The sequence below is a fragment of the Falco rusticolus genome, chromosome 3 (genome assembly GCF_015220075.1).
Source record: "Falco rusticolus isolate bFalRus1 chromosome 3, bFalRus1.pri, whole genome shotgun sequence".
Lineage (NCBI taxonomy): Eukaryota > Metazoa > Chordata > Aves > Falconiformes > Falconidae > Falco > Falco rusticolus.
Window position 1 is genome coordinate 75,293,004 of NC_051189.1, and position 18,888 is coordinate 75,311,891.

At 39.7% G+C, this 18,888-nt stretch overlaps 1 protein-coding gene across 1 annotated transcript in view; it reads left to right on the forward strand.

Annotated features, from left to right (window-relative positions):
- MOCOS (molybdenum cofactor sulfurase) overlaps positions 1 to 18,888 on the forward strand; it is a 231,074-nt gene that overhangs the window by 125,028 nt on the left and 87,158 nt on the right. Inside the window, exon 5 of the mRNA XM_037379578.1 lies at positions 732 to 808. Within this exon, the coding sequence (XP_037235475.1) occupies positions 732 to 808 (77 nt within the window). The remainder of the gene's footprint in view (positions 1 to 731; positions 809 to 18,888) is intronic.

Here is an 18,888-nt window from a genome sequence, read left to right on the forward strand (position 1 = left end):
TGCAGCTGTGGCCTTGCCTCAGCGGCAGTGGGTTGATTGACATGGATGATGTGCAGCTGTAGCTCGTTCCCACTAAGTAGTTAAATAGCCCCGAGGAGCGTAGGAGAGGGGTTGGATGGAGGAGTAGTGTGGTCTGTTTTCTGGAGGAAGGAGATACAGCACAGACAGTAGAATCTGACCAACAGTAAAGCCTTGCTGCAGCCTGATAGTTTGTGCTGCAATAGTCAGTTATTTTTAATTTCCAGGAAGAACAAGTAGAGGGAGATTTGTTAGTGATGTTCCTTTTTGCTCCAGGAAAGGAAGGTCTCTTCTTGCCTTATAGTTCAACTGCATTAGCTGTAATCACTTTAGAGTAGGGGGGTAAACATAGTTTCCACCTGTTTCCTCACCTCTTCCCAACATTGTCAGAAGGTAACTTAGGATGTTGTGACATTAGCTCATAAGATGTAACATTACCCATTCCTTTAAAAATCAAAAACCCTCAAGTAGCCCACACAGAGGAAAATACAACTTTCTGTGTTCAAGCAACTGTTCATATATATAACCTGTACAGCTTTGAAGAATATATTTCTGCTTCACAGGACACTACAAGACTGGAAGATGAATCCCTAAAGGAGGAGTTCCCACTCTGTGAATTCACTGAATATAAAATAATAACTCTCAAAATAGATTTTAAGTCTCTACTGTAGCTGCATGATTTGTTTACTGTGCTCATTTATTCCATTCTTTAGGTTTGAAGATGGCACAGTCTCTTTTCTTGATATTATTGCTCTGAAACATGGATTTGATGTTCTGGAAAAACTCACAGGTCAGTTGACATAATTCTAATTCTTAAGTGTGACGTTACAGATTTATACTTGGGGCACAAGTCTGATCATAATTCCTATGGCTGTAGCTTAATTTTCCTTTTAGATTTACTATCCATGTTGATCAGTGTGAAGATCAGACTTCAGTGTAACTGCTTTATTCTGGTCTTACATATTGGATTTTTCCATTCTGGTTTGGAAAAAAAAATCCAGACTATTCTACACACACAGGACATGAGTACATTGAGCACATCTAGTCTGCCTCACAGTCATGAAGATGAAGTAGGAAAGTAACAGTAGAAAGTAGCTGAGTGGCTCTCCCTCTTTGAGTATCTTTGGAGCCCTTAACATGGAGCTAACGCTAAAGTCCCAAGTAAAACTTTGAGCTGACCTTCAAGCCAGAAGCTCTGTGTGAAGGGTGATGCTCATGTGCCTTGTTGACTGCAGGGCAGCCTGCTGCTTGTCTGACTCAGCCCCCCAAATGCACAACCTCTCTGTGGTTGCTGCTACAGGTCAGTGATTCTTCTGAAAGGTGGGGGAGATGACACTGGGCCAGGGAAACTTGCACCACTGGCTGTGCAGGAGGTTTGCACCATGGCATGCTTCTACATGTGGAAAGTGCCAGGTTAAGAAAGTATGTTCCTGAAATGTATGTTTCATACGCAGGTATGTGCACAGTCAATGTGTAATGTCTGAACCTCTGTTCTCCAGTGCACTCTGATTTCCTATATAAAAGCATAAAATGCATCATAATGTAAAAGAGGCCTGAGTCCAGAGAGACGCCGACTACGTATTTTTCAGGCTGGTATAATTTCTGCTAGTGTCTGTGGAGGTTTATTGTCAGGATTTAACTGAAGGATTCTAGTTTCTTCTTCCTCACAGAGCAAGACTCTTGTGAAGAGTATTCTTTTAGATGCTTGAGGTCTTGCTTGTGTGGAAATCAATAGTAGAGTTTTCATCCACTTCAATAGAAGCCTGATTGAGCCCCAACAAGTAAGGATGTTTTGCTTTATGATGCTCTGCATGGAGACTAGGGATCAGAAACCAGCTTTTAGTATATGTTCTTGTGTAAAATGCTTCTGAAAAATGCACAATCTTAAGCACGTTCCCTTGTAAAGAGAGCTAACTGCTTTGGTTTAATGTGTAGGAGCATTGCCTGCCACAATGGGGAAGTTGATAGCATCTCCTCCATCGCGTTTCTCATCCGTCTAAGCCTCCTATTGGTGCTTATTTTAGTTAAACAATTGAAAAATCTTTTAACACTAGACTGAGGAGAATACTTAGCCCTCAACCTGAATAAAGTGGATAACAGTGGATGAAAGGGTACAATAGAGGCATGAATAAATAGTATGTTGAGAACCTTCAGGTGCTAAAAATGCCCAAAATGTGAGTGGCTTCAAATTTTCACACTTATAATCCTTTCATAAAAAAATGAAAAATAAAAATTCATTAATATTTCTATTTTCAATTTAAAAACTTATTTTTTCTACAGTGCTAAAATATAGAAAGATAAAGAAGCATGAGAAATGTATAGGCTGAAAGAGTAAACAAGAAAAAACCTATATGGAGGAAAAACTTGAAAAATTAAGTAAAAAACTATTTTAACAAATATTTGAGTTTTAAAACTTCTGACATGCTGGTGTAGCCTAGGTACTTTGATGGTCTCTAGTCTGGAGTACCACACTGAGAAGCAGAAGTGCCAGCACTGCTTCTTTACATCTACAAGAGACCGGAGTAACTTAGAAGAATCCACAGTAGAAGAAGAAATTGAGTTCTGTAAAGGAATTTAGTCACCACATAATCCAAAAATTTTCCTCAAAGGCATTTGAACATTGAATAGTCCTACACCATTATCCGTGACCCAGGATGAATTAAGCTTGTGTTCCAGATTAGCAGGAACTTCCAACATCTCCCTTCACACCATGTGCTGTGCTTTTTAATTAGAATTTAATTATACAGAAGAGAAATCAAACAAGCACCATGCAAAGGTGGTAGTAGAATGTGGTATAGCTGTGGTCACATTCGGGTTTTCCCATTGTAAAATGCATTTTGTGTGCCCACTTTTCAAAGCTTGTGTGAAGGGTGACTGCGGTGTTCCAGCTTCCTCAGCCCCATCACACCTCTGTTGCCTCTTCCATGTTGGCTGTCAGAGCAAGGCTGGCTGAGAGCCTGTGGTGTAGCACCACTGCCTACAAAGCGGTTCATGCTGCCCAGAGCAGTTTGCCTAACTCCAGATATTTAGCTCTTCAACTTATATAAGCATTGAATATATCTGTGCCTGGCACAACCGATGCAACAGGAGATTCAGTGCTTTGCAACTGCCATTTTCCTCTCACCATCCTTTTCTTCCTTGCACATCATTGATGGAATTTTGCAGGTTATTTAATTTCTGTCAAAGGTCCGCTGTTCCTTTTGGATAGAGATTGTTGGTCTTTGTGTGTATGCAACAAAGCTGTTACATGTTGCAGAAACACTTCATAATCCAGAAGGAGTGCAGATGCGTTTTAAGTCACTTATATGCGTATATCTTCCATTTCAACTGTCAGAGTTTTCAGTAGCAAAGTGCACTGTCAGATGTGAACCACATCTGAACCTCATTTTGCTGTAGCTCCTGGAGTATTTGCTTTGCACTCACCCAACAGAAACAGTGATTCTTATTCTGTGTTGGAAATAGTCTGGAGTAGAAACAAGCAAAATAAAGTATTGTTGTTACTAATTGTGTCCTTCTGTACAATTAAAGCACTGCTGAAGTTCTTTTGGGATGTACTGTAGCTAGATTGTACCGATGTATTTATTGAAGATGGGTAGGGAGAGCATTGATGGAAGGTAAATTAGTTTCAGCATTAGGCAGTGTTTTGAAGAACAGAGATCTGTTTCTGAGTCTGTCATCTGACTAAACCCCTGACCTGTCTCAACTTCTATTTAACAACAAGACATAGTTCATACCAGAGTTACATCCAGATACGTGTGTGTATTTAAGCCATTTTCAGAGGTCTTGGCTCTATATGATTCTTAAACTTAACCTTAGCTGGTATGTATTTTTATTGGTAAATTTGCCTCAGTTTTACAAATGAAACTAAGATACATCATTTGCAGTTATCTTACAAGTTATCTTACAAGACTTTATTATAATGTCTGTTCAGGAAACATTAATTCTATTCACAAGAAAATATAATATGTATTGGAATGAATTTTAAAATTAAGACTAAGTCTTCTAGGGATGCTGAATTGAAAGTCATTTTTAAGTTCACTGGATGTTTGACTGGTTGTCGGAGAGCAATAGTTGTGTTGGCTTTCATGAAGGCAATTATACCACACAACACCAAAGCAAAATACAATGCAGGATGCTAAATGGTGAGGCTAACTGATTTTTAACTTGGTCTTTGGGACTTTTGAGTTGTGTTTACCCTGTGATAACTTTTACCATCCTCTGGTAAATCAAGGACTGGTTGCATCTAGCTGATGGAATGAATGTTGGGCAGCCTGCGTTTAGTGGTACTGCACAGATTCTCATGTGTGTTGTTTAAACACTTAGGGTTATGCAAGTCATCCACTTGAGGGCCAAAAAAGGTAATTTTTTCCTCATTCAGATTGGCAGGGATTACTGGGATTTCTTCTCCTGTGTGGAGTTTGTGACTTCATCCTGCTGTTATCTGGGCATGTCACCTAAACTTGGACCATGGGTGTGATGCTTATGAATTGTACTGCTTTCATCCTTGGTGCTGCTTTCGTTCATAATTTTAATGGTTTGGGTTCTTTTCTTTTAAACATTTTAAGATTAAAAATGACATTAATACATGTGTTCTGGCTTGTGATTAGTAGGTGTGTTGGAAATGGATACTTCATTTTGGTTGACTTCTATGAAATTCTTCATTTTGGGGGGAAATTCTTCCTTTGGTTTGAGAGAGAATGAATTGTTGATTAAATTTTTATTTTCTCTATGCCAACCATTTGCCACAACATGAACTTTAACATAAAGGAAACCTGAGTAATTTGTACTAATATCCTCACCTTACTGCTTATAATTAACACCTTCTCTAATTGTACTTGAGAGAGAGTTATGTGTTGTTGGGGTGCTTTTTTCTAAGAAAAAATGTTGAAGTTGACAGTAGGGAGATGATGCTCCATTCACACTCTAAATAGGAAAACAGGGATACACTAAAGAGAAAGTATTTAAAATTCTGTCTTTAGAAAGCAGAGTTTGACTTCTAAATATGAAGGGAGTGCATAAGAAAAAATCCAAAGATATTCTGATTATCAGATAATGACACTACTGGTATGCCAAAAGAGAAGTATTTCTCCTCTCCTTTCATGGAGAGTGAGTTGCTGTTTTTAAATTTCTATCCCAAGATGAACTGTGTTTAGAGACAAGCTAGAAAGCAAGCTATTTGTTAACTGCTAGCAGCTCTTGCTGCTAGCATGTTACACCAGTCCAGGTTTTCCTAGCTTTGTGACTTGACTAATGCAGACTAGACATTATTTGTACCCTTGAAAGCAGAGCAGAACAGCTAGAGCATGATTTGAGGAGCGCTGAAAAAGTGAGTTGCCAGAAGAAATCCTGCCGACGCTGCTTTTGCAGAGTTTAATCTGTATATGAGGTTTCTTCCTGGAAAGAAACCAGCTTTTGTTTTGGATTTTTAAAATATGTGTTTGCTAATATTGATGTGGATTTCATTCACAAACTGCCTAATCTGTGAAGAAGCCTAGAAAAGGACTAAAAGTGTCAGAGTCATTCCTCAGGCCTGTAGAGATAACATAGGAAGAGGTAGTACTGGACATAAATGTGTTAGGTGTTTTTGCATATACATCTAGAAAGAAAAATACGCTTCTTAGGAACTAAAAGGGGGGAAATGTCTTTATTATAAGCTGAGCTGATGAAGAAAAAGTGCAGCACAGCTGACAGAACATATACTCTTGGCAAGAGATAATTGTTCTGTGTTCAGACAAAAAAGTAAGCAAGGTTTCTGTGGTGAAGGACTTTGATGGCATCCAGTGTTATTACAGGGGAGAGATTTGCAGCAGAGTCTTTTCATGCTGGATCTCTGGAAAGAGGAATCTGGGGCAACTAATAACTGGGGGATCCCCACAGGTGCTCTTTCATTGGCTGTGGCTTGCCAAGGCAAGAAATGGCAGGGAGCATCAGTTTTGAATACCGATGGGCTTCTCACTCATCCGGTGATAACTGAGCTCTTGAGGTCTGCAGCTACTGAGAACTTCTCCTTTGGCAGGGCTGTGTACACTGGAGGTCCAAAATATTAAAGGCTACAAGGAGAAACTTGAGACAATTTTGTTTGGGGGGCCTTATGTTTTTTCCACGTGAAAGGATGCTGGAGTCACTAATCTCATTTTTCTCACCAAGGAAGCCTTAACCCCACCCTACTGGCAGTAGAAGAGTCCCTGGTATGCCAGTTAGTGTGGCCTGTGCCTGCCTTTCCTTTTCTATCCTTTTTTTATTTGTGTAGTTTAATCCCTAGATGAAGAAGACATTAGTCACAAATATGGGATATCCTACTAGTTACACTTTGATATTGTGTATCAGGTATTACTTCTGAAGTTAGTGGAACCTGCAGTAATTATGATCACAGTATGCGCTTTGCTTTTTGCTATGATTTATACACCTTCATCTAACTGCTGGTTGAATCATTACAGAAAAAAACACCAAACCAAAACCAACCAGACATATGGAAGAAATAGGAAGAGCAACATTTGCGTGGGGAATGTGACAGCTGCTGAACATGTTGGTATCCTCAGTTATATTATGTTGCAGGTCACGGTGTTGACTTTACTAAAGCCAGCAGAAATGCCAAAAAGCCAGTGAATTTAAAAGAACAGTTGTTCTGGATCCTGAGGAGCATCCGACTGCACTCCTACAGTGGTCCGTTTGTTCCCAAATACAGGCTTTAAGAGTGTAGTCTCTGATAATCCTTTTTTTTCCCAGCCCTGATTGGTAATATTAGAATGTGGATGTCCCCATTGAGCTGGGGTAGCTATAAATCAGAGTTGCTGATGTGCTGATAAGAGCGGAGTTTGTCCATGAGTTACTTGTTCAATTTCTTCAAGATAGTGGATGGCGATCTAACAAGAATGATAAAATCCTAGACCTGCACTCTCCCTATCGCTGAAATCAGTAGAGGTATACAGTAGCATAAGATCAGGAAAGCAAGATGGGAGACCATCAAATAAACTGCTGTGATTAAATAAATTGAGTAGATATAGAAATAGATTAGTTCAAAATAAACTAAGAAACATTGACTTTTTTACAATAGTACAGCAAATGATCAAGCAATTAGTATATGCTTTTTATTACATTGTATATTAATCCCCTTTTATCCGTGACTTACCCCGTGGAGTCTCACTCCTATTCAGATCATCCATTGAACAAGGTTTTGCTAATGTAAACACCAACTGTATGGTCTAAATTTCTTGCAGTTCTGCATACCTTGGTGCACATGGGATAGTATAAGAAATGTGGGTGTTCTGCCGTACATCACACGGTTGCTGTGAAACTAAGCCCTGACCTACTGATGAATCAGAACCTCTGTAGAGCAATTACCGGCATTTGTTCGCTTTCAGATTTGCAACAAGAGATTGTGTTTCACTGTGAGGACCTCATCTGTGTGGACATTCTTATGAATGCTTCCATTCAAGTCAATGGGGCCATGAAAAGGCTAATGTAATTTGGTGTCTACTTTGACCTCAGCAAGCCTTTTGACACTGTCTCCTATAACGTCCTTATATCTAAACAGTGGAAGTGTGGATGAGGTGAGCGAGCAGTGAGGTGAATTGAGACCTGGCTGAATGGCAGATCTCAGACGGTTGTGATCGGTGGCTCAGAGTATATGGAGGCCTGTGGCTGGTGGTGTTCCCCAGGGGTCAATACTGGGTCCAGTCTTGTTCACCTTATTCATTGATGACCTGGATGAAGGGACAAGCGTACCCTCGGCAAGTTTGCTGATGATGCAGAACTGGGAGGAGCGGCTGACGCACCAGCAGGCTGCACTGCCATTCAGCCAGATCTGGGCAGGCTGGAGAGCTGGGCAGAGAAGAACCTCATGAAGTTCAACAAAGGCAAGTGCAGGGTCCTGCACCTGGGGAGGAACAACCCCACGCACCAGCACAGGCCCGGGCTGACCGGCTGGAAGGCAGCTCTGCGGAGAAGGACCTGGGAGTGCTGGAGGACAGCAAGGTGCCCATGAGCCAGCAGGGTGCTCCTGGGGCCAAGGCGGCCAATGGGATCCTGGGGGGCATTAGGAGGAGGGTGGCCTGCAGGTCAAGGGAGGTTATCTTCCTCCTTTCCTCTGCCCTGGTGAGGCCACATCTGGGGTGCTGTGTCCAGTTCTGGGCTCCCCAGTTCCAGCGGGACAGGGAACTGCTGGAGAGGATCCAGTGGAGGGCCATGCAGGTGATGAGGGGGCTGGAACATCTCCCTGATGAGGAAAGGCTGAGAGAGCTGGGCCTGTTTAGCCTGGAGAAGAGAAGACTGAGAGGGGATCTTATCAATGCCTACAAATATCACAAGGGCAAGTGCCAAGAGGATGGGGCCAGGCCCTCTTCAGTGGTGCCCAGTGACATGACAAGGGGCAACAGGCACAAACTGCAGCACAGGCAGCGCCACCTGAACATGAGGGAAAACTTCTCTACTCTGAGGGTGACAGAGTGCTGGAACAGGCTGCCCAGGGAGGTCGCAGAGTCTCCTTCTCTGGAGACATTCTAAACCCACCTGGATGTGACTGTGCAACCTGCTCTGGGTGAACCTGCTTTAGCAGGGGGTTGGACTAGGTGACCTTCACAGGTCCCTTCCAACCCCAACCATTCTGTGATTCTTAACAGCCAGGGGGCAAGATGAGGACTTGGGAGACTTGAGTTCCTTTCCTCTGCCATGAAATTTACTTGTCTTTTATTAAATCATTTAGATAGTAATCTTCAGGGGAGCAGGGAGTTGTGTAACAAAATGTGTTTCCAGATCTGCATTTAATCTTGGGTGGGATTTACCTTACTTTGCTATCAGCACTTACATCTGAGGTAACCATTTAGATTCCCATTGCAGTCAGTGAAACAGACAGTACTTCACCAGCTTGATCCCTCTGAACTTTTTTTGAAATTTAGGATGAGAAGAGTTACAGCCAGCAGTACCAGTTCTTCTCATTGTCTGTTAAGGGAGCTTAGATGATTAGCGTACTGTGGTATAGGGCATTTCTTCACTTTTACCTAACTTTTCTGCTAATGATCCCTTTGGGACTAGAAAGCTGAACTGTCACATTAGTTGAAGTGTAAATAGTATTTTGGCTTGTTCATCTTCCCTTGTATCTGTGGCTTGCGTTGGGCAGGGCAGGTTCTACACTTGTGGTTGAAATAAACCAGTAAAGCAGAACAGGGAATGTGCTAGAAGAACCCTGAGGAGTGTGAAGGCTCAGCATGAGGTTTTCTATTTGTGAAACTGTCATGTCTATGACTCTGTGAGTGATTTCTGATTTGCAACATATGTTTCCTGCTTCAAATTCAAGCTTATTAAGGTAGATGTTGCTTTCTCTGGGAGGGAAAGGCTCATAGTCTGACAGCAGACAAACTATCTAGCAAAGGCAAAAAAATTTCTGTCTCCTAGGTGAGAATGTCCCTGTTGCGGTAAACCAATCAAAAATATGCCTTATATAAAGAATGTGTATGTACAGCTGACTTCAGAAGTTTGTGATCATTTCATTTTCAAATGACTGGTTAAAGCAGATTAGGAGGAAAGAAAGCTCAGTTGGTTCTTTTGCATCAAAAGAAGCCATTGTTGGAACTGTGGTTAATTTATTAGGAAAGACATGCTCAACGGAACACACATTTGCTAATGGCTGTAGATGAAATTAAAACATTTAAAGAATCAGTATTACAAGAGGAGCAAGTAGGCGAGGCAGTCTTGTGCAACTGTCTGGAAGTCCAGCCAAGCACATACAATGTATTTGGAAGGCCTGCCTCTCTACTGTAGGTACAGAATCTGTTCCCAGTTCTGTCTGAGGTAGCATTGTGAAATCTGTCACTTCTAGTAAATAAAGTGGGAGAAATTGTTGTAGCCTATGTCAAGAGAGAATGGGTGGAAGACCAAGTCTTCAATAAATGCCGTGGGAATATTAACAGCAGTCAAGAGTAATGGAATTCTGATCCTGTAGTTCCTACACCGATCCAGCATTGCCTACACGTGGCCAAAGGATATCTTGGAGAAGAAGTACTTTCTGTCTGTAATACCTTTTCCCCCTTATCATTTTCTGTGTCAGATATAGTTAGGATCTGAAAGAATCATTATTTTCACTACACAGTTGTCATTATCATTGCTAAGAGATAGATATTAAGTCCTATGGGACTGTATTTTTGAAAGGAGAGCAGAAGTGAGGGTTTTCAGACTTGGATGGAAATGTTCCAAAAACTTTTTGATGCCTAGATTGATTAATTAGATTACGGTCCTTAGTATTCTTAGAATACCCTTTTTAAGTGGGAAAAAAAGAAAAATTCTTGTTCAGTTGTATTCTTAAAACCTGTATAAGAAATGCTCAAGAGTTCTGTCTGTATATTGCCAGCTAAAATACAGAACTGAAAGGGAAACAGAAAATAAAATAACATGTAAACCAAGTCCATTACATTTTAAACAGTGTAATATATTGCTAATTAATTTTTGCTACAACTTGATATACTAACAAGGAAATAAAATGTTACATTGTGGATACTAATTTCATTGATTGATATGTGAACAGTTTTCTTACCAACATGCACCTGGAAAATGGACTTTGACAGGGCAGTAAAATAAATCGTTACATGACAAACTGGAGCACGTTGTGATTCGAGAAGGGATCAGCATTTTGGCATTTGCCAAGAAAGGTCTGGCTGGCGTTAGAGGTGTGCACAGCAGCCATCCCTCAGCACATCTCAGGGTCCTGTTCTAGTGCATGCTGGCTACCATGGCAAGGATTGCCTTATTTCATTTATTACATTTTTAATTTCCTAGCTAACTGGATCCAGCTGTTTCAGCCCTTCATGCAACACAGAGATTTTATGCTAAATCCGAAGGGGCTAAATTAAAGTGAAAGGAAATTTGCATATTGTGTAAAACTCTACTTGTTCAGCGGATCCAGATTATATGGTGCTAATCACAAACACTAGATAGAGTAAATCCTCTTGAAGTCACCCTGGGGTTAAGTCAAATGCTTTACACTCTTTGACACATACCCATGAAATATGTAATCAAGTCTGTTTGACGTCCTCTCCTAATTATGTGTGTGTATTTTAAGCAGATGCTTTTCCAGCTGATCTGTGCCTTTTGAGATCTTTTTTCATTATTAATCAGAAAATCACGCTGTATGTTAACAGCAAGTACCAATTATGAGAAACTAATATTAGTTGCTTTACTTAGAAGCTGTGCTTTTGCAAATAAGACCATTGCCAAATAACATATAGATGTAAAGAAAATGTTAAATCTCGCAATGCTATCCATCAGGGTCATAATTATTCTACCATGTACTGTGCTATTTCAGCCTAAAACTTTATTTTCCATGTACTGATTTTTTAGTTTGAGGATAAAAAGTAAAGAAAGTTCTGTGTAGGAAGTAGGAATGGACTGCTTGTTTTCATAAAACCTAGAATTTAAATTATCGAAATGTTTCCCCCAAGACTCTACATTCGTAACTTTTGCCAAGTATATGAATACATAAGCTTAGCTCTTCATGAATTCTACTTACTCAGTGAGATACTATCAGGAGACAAAATTAATATTTAATTAACTTAGGAGTCACAGAGTTTTAAGTAAACCCCATTTCTATTGTGACTATGCAAGAACAGTCTTCAGAAATTGCTAGTGACCTAGTTGGTTTTACCCCTACTACTCAGCTGAAGGATGCAAACTGCCACTTGCATTTTGCTGAAGTTTCAAACCGAGTTTGTTCCCTTCAGCATGTTTAGCAGAGACATCTACTGGCAAAATTTTAACCAACATTCTCTTCCTCGGGTCCTACGACACCATTTCTTACACCTCTGAAGATGTGCTAATATAGAAATGAGTACTTTGAAGGTTTTAAATGTACTGGAGTATTAAATCTATTATTTGGGAAGAAGCATTAAGTAGTATATAAACAGATGCAAAATTAATAAAGGCAAAATAAAATTTTCCTATTGTCTCACAAAGGTTACTTCCTGTTGAAATATTTAGTGGAGGTATGCATATCGGAGAGGAATATAATAAAGGAGTTTATGATCTATTGTAGATGAACAGGACTAATTGCTAGTCACGTAATAATCATAGTTAGTCTCCACTGATTTTGATTCAGTCAATATAGAACGGAAAGAAAGAAATGATAGGATATTATCAGAAGAGCTGTTCTGCCTGCAGTCACTGGTTTCATAGCTAATGCTTGCTCCACAGTCGCAGTTTATTTTTTTGACAAGCATCTGCCCCAGCTGTCACCTTTGCCTAGATTTTAATGGCTCTGGATAGACCCGTTCTAGATATGGTTTCAACGCTTACGCACTACCCGCTCTAGTTGCGGTTTAAACACTGAAGAGGCAGTTAGTGGTGGAATGAGCAAATGCCGGGTGCTTGCACAGACCGAGGTACCAGCAAGTCCCCCTGTGGCTCAGGCTCTGGAGGAGCCCCCAGGAGTCTGACTGGCAGCCCTGCCTCGCTGCTCCCCTGGGAGACACCCACGTACCTGGGGGTGGGTGTACCCTTGCTGAGGTGGAAAAGCAGAACTGAAAGAACACAGATGATTACATCCCCCAAACAAATGGTCATTAGGTATTTAAAAATCAGTCTTCACGTTTTCAGGTAACCTGTGGGTTCAAGACACTAAGGAGCATCTCATCCACCTAGTTGGAGTGGGCATATTTTCTCACAATTGCTACTGATGAAATATATTTTTAAAAGCACCTGTCTTCCAATGTTTGTTTTTCCAGGCTAAGTTGAAGCATTTTAAAAGAGATGAGCTCCTTTTATAAGAGGCCTGCTATAGTGGAATTTTTCAGATTGGCTTTATTCAAGTAAAATGCCACTATTCTCTGAAGTAAATGTTCACTGAACCTGTTTTGATCAGTTTGTGTGCTACATTCCTGAAAGTATTAATTTTATTTTACTCTAGGTTTATATGCATTTGGAATGGCCATTTCAGGTCTATTAAGCTTTCAGGTCTATATGTGCACCTCAGCCAAACTCCAGATTTAAGACCCACGCATCTGCTTACCCATATCACATCCCCTATTCCCCCATTTTCATCCACATCCTAATTCCATGAAAAGAAGACTTCACTAGGCAAAGTATCTCTACTTGTGAGCTGCTTTACTTGCAAATGTGGCAGTTCTATGACAGCTAGAAAAACATTTCTGTAAGTTTTTCCTCTGTTCCTCCTTTATCCTCTCTTCCTTTCTCCTTTATTTTTTCATCTTTTTATTTTCAAGAGCTTGCATGTATTGTGTTAAAGTATCTTACAAATTGTGCTCTACAATACTGAATTTAATACAAAGGTTTGAAATTGGTTGGTTTAACTTGGTTGTTGCTTATGGTCTTTTAGCATGAGTGTGTTGTCTCCAGTTAATGCTAAAATTTCCATTTTATTACCGTTTTGACCAAGAATTGCTACTTTTTGTATTTTATTCACATTATTAATTGAAGCCCCAGGACACTAAAATTTCTGCCTAGTTTCTCCTTTAAAGTATAAACTTCCAAATCAGCTTGAACTTTGGCTACCTTCCTACTGAATGCTTCATAACATTTTAAGGCAGTCATAAAAATCACTTTATTTTTTAAGTATTAGGCTAATGTCAATGATATTCTCACAAGAATCAACAAAAAATGGTGCTAAGCAGGAAAAAATCTGCCATAAGATAATGTTTGAATAAAAAATACATTTAGCTTTATAAATTGAGGGTACAGAGATGTAATAAATATTTCTTGGGTTATCCAGTCCATGAAAAAAAAAAAATGATACTGTCTTAAAGAATAAGGACTGAATGAGCAGTTTTCTAATGTCAATGAATTTTATCATCAATAGTACAAATCACGGGTTGTGGAACTAGATGATCTTTAAGGTTCCTTTCGACCCAAACTATCCTATGATTCTATGATTTAGGGAGATAAAATAGCTGACACAAATTTTCTCAGCTTAAGTACGTTAGAGGACTTTCATTTTTTACAGTAGAGTGATGTTGGCAGAAGGTCTGCTCAGTTGTATGTAGTTATTTCACTAAGCAAATTAGGTTGAGCTATTATTACAAGAGCTGGTGTAAACCCTCTTTGTGTTAGAAGGATTTTGAAACCATAACCGCACTGGCAAAACCTTTAGGGAATAAAAATCTATCTGCTCCTGAGTGCCTAGCAGCACTATTCTATATTTCAGGCATGACGTTCCACTTTAGTGTAGAATAAGGAGAAAATGTCGCACTTTGGACATGACAGCATACTACACACCTTTTCTAATGACCTAAATAATTGCAGCGCTGTGCAAGGCAACCAATATTCATTATCCTTTGGGGAGTCCTTTCCTGGTGTAAACTGTCGTAATTTATTGATGTTAGCGGAGGCATTAGATAGCTGACACCACCTGCCTCTAAATCTTTGGCCAAGATGACAGAGATGCTGTTTGCAAATGTGCCATTCCACTGACAATTGAGCTAGTTTCACTCCTTGGACATGGCTAGGAGTTCACACCATGAAAGAACTTCATCCCAGAAATTAAAGGGCAAGGCTGGGGATCATAATTATTGAGCCAGTTTTATTTATATAAATAAATTTTCATAAATTTTGGCAAAACTGTGGAGTGGTATGATTTTCTTTACATACTGTATAAAGAAAAATGTGAGCAAATTGACTATAGATGAGTGAGCAGATAACAGGGTAGGTTGGATGCTCACAGTTCTGTTGTGTTTGAGCCTGTTTTGAGACAGAGAAGGATGTCTGTTTTGAAAGGTTTCTTTTTCAATATAGATCACATAATCAGAACAAGAGTTTATTTTCCTTCTTGTGACTATTTGTTAAGCAGTGAAAGTCAGCTTCTAACTAGTAGAGAGCCTGGGCCCAACTGTAAGTTATTTTCTTAAAGTATACCAAAAATTATATTTTGTGGGTAACTGAAAGCAACAAGTCAGTCAGTGCCTTTTCAGAGTGCTTCCAGGCACCTGTTTTTAATGTCATACATTTATTTTTTTCCCTTTTTCTTCTTCATGTTCATTAGTGGCAGTTTTTTTGTTGCTAGTTTGTTTTTTTTTGGGAAACTAGGGTCATGTCTGTTCATGGAGATGTTTTCAACTATTTTTTCAACCCAATATGATATAGTACAAGTTTCATTAGATTTATGTTGTAATTTCTTTCTTCACTGTATTGGTTTAGTATGAGATTAGCTACTTCTTATTTTGAGATAAATAAGATGATCTTCTAGAGGGACATGAATCTCAGATTTCAGTTAGGCTCTGGTTCACAAGATCTACTAATTCACCATTGTCACTGTTTAAATGATTAAGATATTTCCGTTTGCAGACATTCACCCCAAATCTTGGCCAGAGTTGATGCCTAGAGGCAGAGTAGTCAGCATACCTACTTCTGAGCTCTGGCACCCGGCAGTCCAACCTACTAACCTTAGTTTCATCTGCCTCTGTCTCCATAAATAAAAAGACATGAAATGCTGTGGCTGAATGCTCAAATTCACAATCTGTGTCAGGGCTTTGGGTGACAGTTACAGAGTTTGCTACTTCTGGCTTATAGCCTTTTCTATAGCCACTGTGTTGTCTAGTCTGACAGAAGATGCTGAACAGAAGCTTGAATTTCATATCAATATAATCTAAAAAACATGAGTCAGGTCTAAGGTATGTGGGACATAAAATCTCCCATCATTTTTTATGAAGATGATATGGGTGGAGAACGGAAGCTGCATGGACTGTCTTGGAGAATAATGTGGAAAATACTCAAGTGCCACCCTGTAAATCAGTCATTTCTTATAATCCAAAATATGTAATGCAGTCCTGATTGCCTCATCACACAAGTGCATCCACAGAATTGGAGGGTGCTTAGCAATGAGCAGCAGCACAAAAAGAGTGCTTACATGAACAGGAACTAGGATAATCAATGGCATCTTTTAGAGACATGTCTCTGCTTATAAAAAAAAAAAAAAATGTTTATGTGTATTTCACATCCTGCTTAGCAGAATACAAAATGTGTGTTTTTCCACACGTTTGGTTTTTCAGTGTTTGCTGTGTTTAAAGCATTCCCATGGTACCTCCTTTTCCTGCTGTTCCACAGGGGCTTTTCTATTCTTGGAAGCAAGTCACCAGGGGAATTAAACCAGTGTTCAAGAAAGGGGGGAAGAAACAGAAGAAGAAACTGTGAGGACAATCCAATTGTTCCTATGTCACTTGATTCAATAAGAACAAAAACATTAAAAGGATTTGGGGGCTGCAAGCTGCTGTTGTGCTGACTAATTTACCATGCGTGCAAATGCTCAATGAGGGGGCCTTGAGCTAGCCAACATACACTGTTGGTCTGGGCAGTTGAGCTGCTGGGTATATCCAATTATTAAGAAAAACAATAAAGTTCAAACTCCAGCATATCTTGTTCTTGATGTGTGTAATTCATGTGGATGTTTGGATTGTGCTAGTTTAATTGTGAGAAATGTAATGCAAAGATAATAATTACTCAGTTAAATGGGCTGACATGTTTCTATTAATCACTCTCATTAAATTATTAAGCCACTTATCTATCTTTAGCATTAATATGCACTACATGACTAGTGGACATTACATCAATAACAAATCTAGAAGGAATTTTTAGCCTTTTGAAGAAGCATCAGCTAAGCAAACTAGATAGCTCTGTGCATCCATCACACACTGATAATGCAAAAGGTTGAACCAGCCTCGCTGTTAACTTGAGCAACTATTTTCATTAAGGTGTGCAGGATTTGACCCAACTTTGTGAGTTTTCTAGAACAAACTGTAACTTTTTCATTACATTCTGAGATTTTTGCTCCTGTAAAGTAACATTTCTATATAGGTAACAGTGTTATGTTCAATTTGCAACTGTGCTTTGTCCTTTACACTGCAACAAGCTAAAATATAATGGCTGATTTTCAAAGACCTAGTTTTGACAGGCCTCCAAATTATTTCACTCTCAACATGAAAGATCTTGAGTCATGCTGAAAGCGTATGTATAGCATAAAGGGTTGTGAGAAGGGTATGTGGCTGGCTGTGGTTGGAGAGAGCTGGGGAGCAGCATCTGTCACCAGAGGATGAAAGGATTGTGCCAATGGCTGTGTCCAGCACAGAAAGTTATAGAATGGGGAAAAAGAAGGTGAAAGATGGCATTACGTGGGAGTTATTTGTGTAGATCTCACAATGAGTTTTGATATTTAGTGAGTTGGATTTGCCAGGTCTGTGCTGCACTCATGGACAAAATAGTCATTTGCATTATGTTCCTCCCCCACGAGTTATGTATTAGTATAAATTAAAAAAAATATCAAATCTTCCCACTTGCTTATGTCCCGGTATGTGAGACACTACTGGGAGGTGATGTCCTGTGGGCGCCTATGCCTGCCGCATGCTGTCCTGTGATGGAGCTGAGCCTGAGGTACTGGGCTACAGCTGGGAAAGGTGCCCGTGGTGTTGTGCAGCTCAACAGCCTCCTCTTCACACTCTGAGCACAGGCACAACTGCTTCAGCAGAGCAGCTTGCTGGGGGTGTGAGGCTGTGTGTTCTCCTGGGTTTCCATTTCCACCATGACTTTGTGTTCGTATTTTTTCCAAGTATAGAGAACAAGGGTTTCCTGCTAGTTAGTTGGTGGAGATGTGATCAATGGGAGTTTCAGCCAATATAACAAAACAACGGAGCTTCTCAAGTGCTGCCAAATGGTCAGGGGGCAGGAAGTACATCATATATTTAGATTAGAAAACTGATGTTAAAAAGGGTAAGAGTAGAGAAAGCATTTTTTATTTAGTTATAGTTTTTGCCTTGCTGTGATTTGATGCTCATAAAATCTAAAAGCAGTGGGGGACACAATTAACAGATCACTGCGATTTGCAAGGTAAAACAAGAGATGAATTTGACTCATGGGTTTCAGTAGCCCAAAGATATTTTTATGTCATCCTTTCTCGTGCTTGTGATGTTTGGTAATAGCTACACAGAATGAGATTAAGTGCGGTAAATTTTCTGCCAGTGCGGGAACTGCTAGATGAAGTCTCTGAGAAAGAGTATAACAACACAGAAACAAAGGGCAAATAATGCCAAGGGCAAATAACTCCAGTAGACAACTCAGGCATGTGGTGTTTAGTATAAAGCATTGTAGGTAGAGCAGCTGCTGGATAGAATGAGGAATTTGAACACAGACCTGAATAAAGCCCAGAAATGCAATCTGTTACTATTTCTCTGTGGTGTTATTTACAACGTAACATCAGATCATCAAATGATATAAAGTGGTTTATGGCCTAACAATATTAATACAATTAGGACAGCTGAGCACTGTTAAGAATCTGTCCACTAAAGTCTACACCCATCCCATAAAAACAAGACTGAATGCCCATAGTTGCATTAGGCTTGCCTAAGCACCATGCATCACCCAAATGGCAAGCAGTGACTAAGCAGTGTCGTGTTTTAATGAATATTCAAACATAGATACATCATTTTACTTCTGTTAGCTTTTTAATTTTCTAATGCTTTTTCAAGGTCTGTGCTTTTGGGAGGGGGAGGGAGATGTTTGCTCTTAGAGGAAAAAAAGGCACATTGCCATTTCATTTCTTAGTAGAGGTTCATAATGCGATTACCAAAATGTGAATAACAATCAAATAATGTAGAGGCTTATTCCCTATGGATAGCAAAAATAAATTTCAGTCAAATGTTTCCGGCAGAAATCTCAAATTTGTCATGCAAAGTACTTCTCTGCATTCAAACATAATGTATTTATGTGAGTCAGAAACATCAAACATTAGGATAAATAGCCAGATTATAAATACAGTCTGCTTATGAAATGATTGGAATAGAAGTGCAATTAATGGAACTGGCAGAATGGCTGTGAAGAAGTGTTAATGCCTTGAGATTTAAAGGAAGCGTCCATATCTGCTTTACAACATGGGATAGAGGAGACACT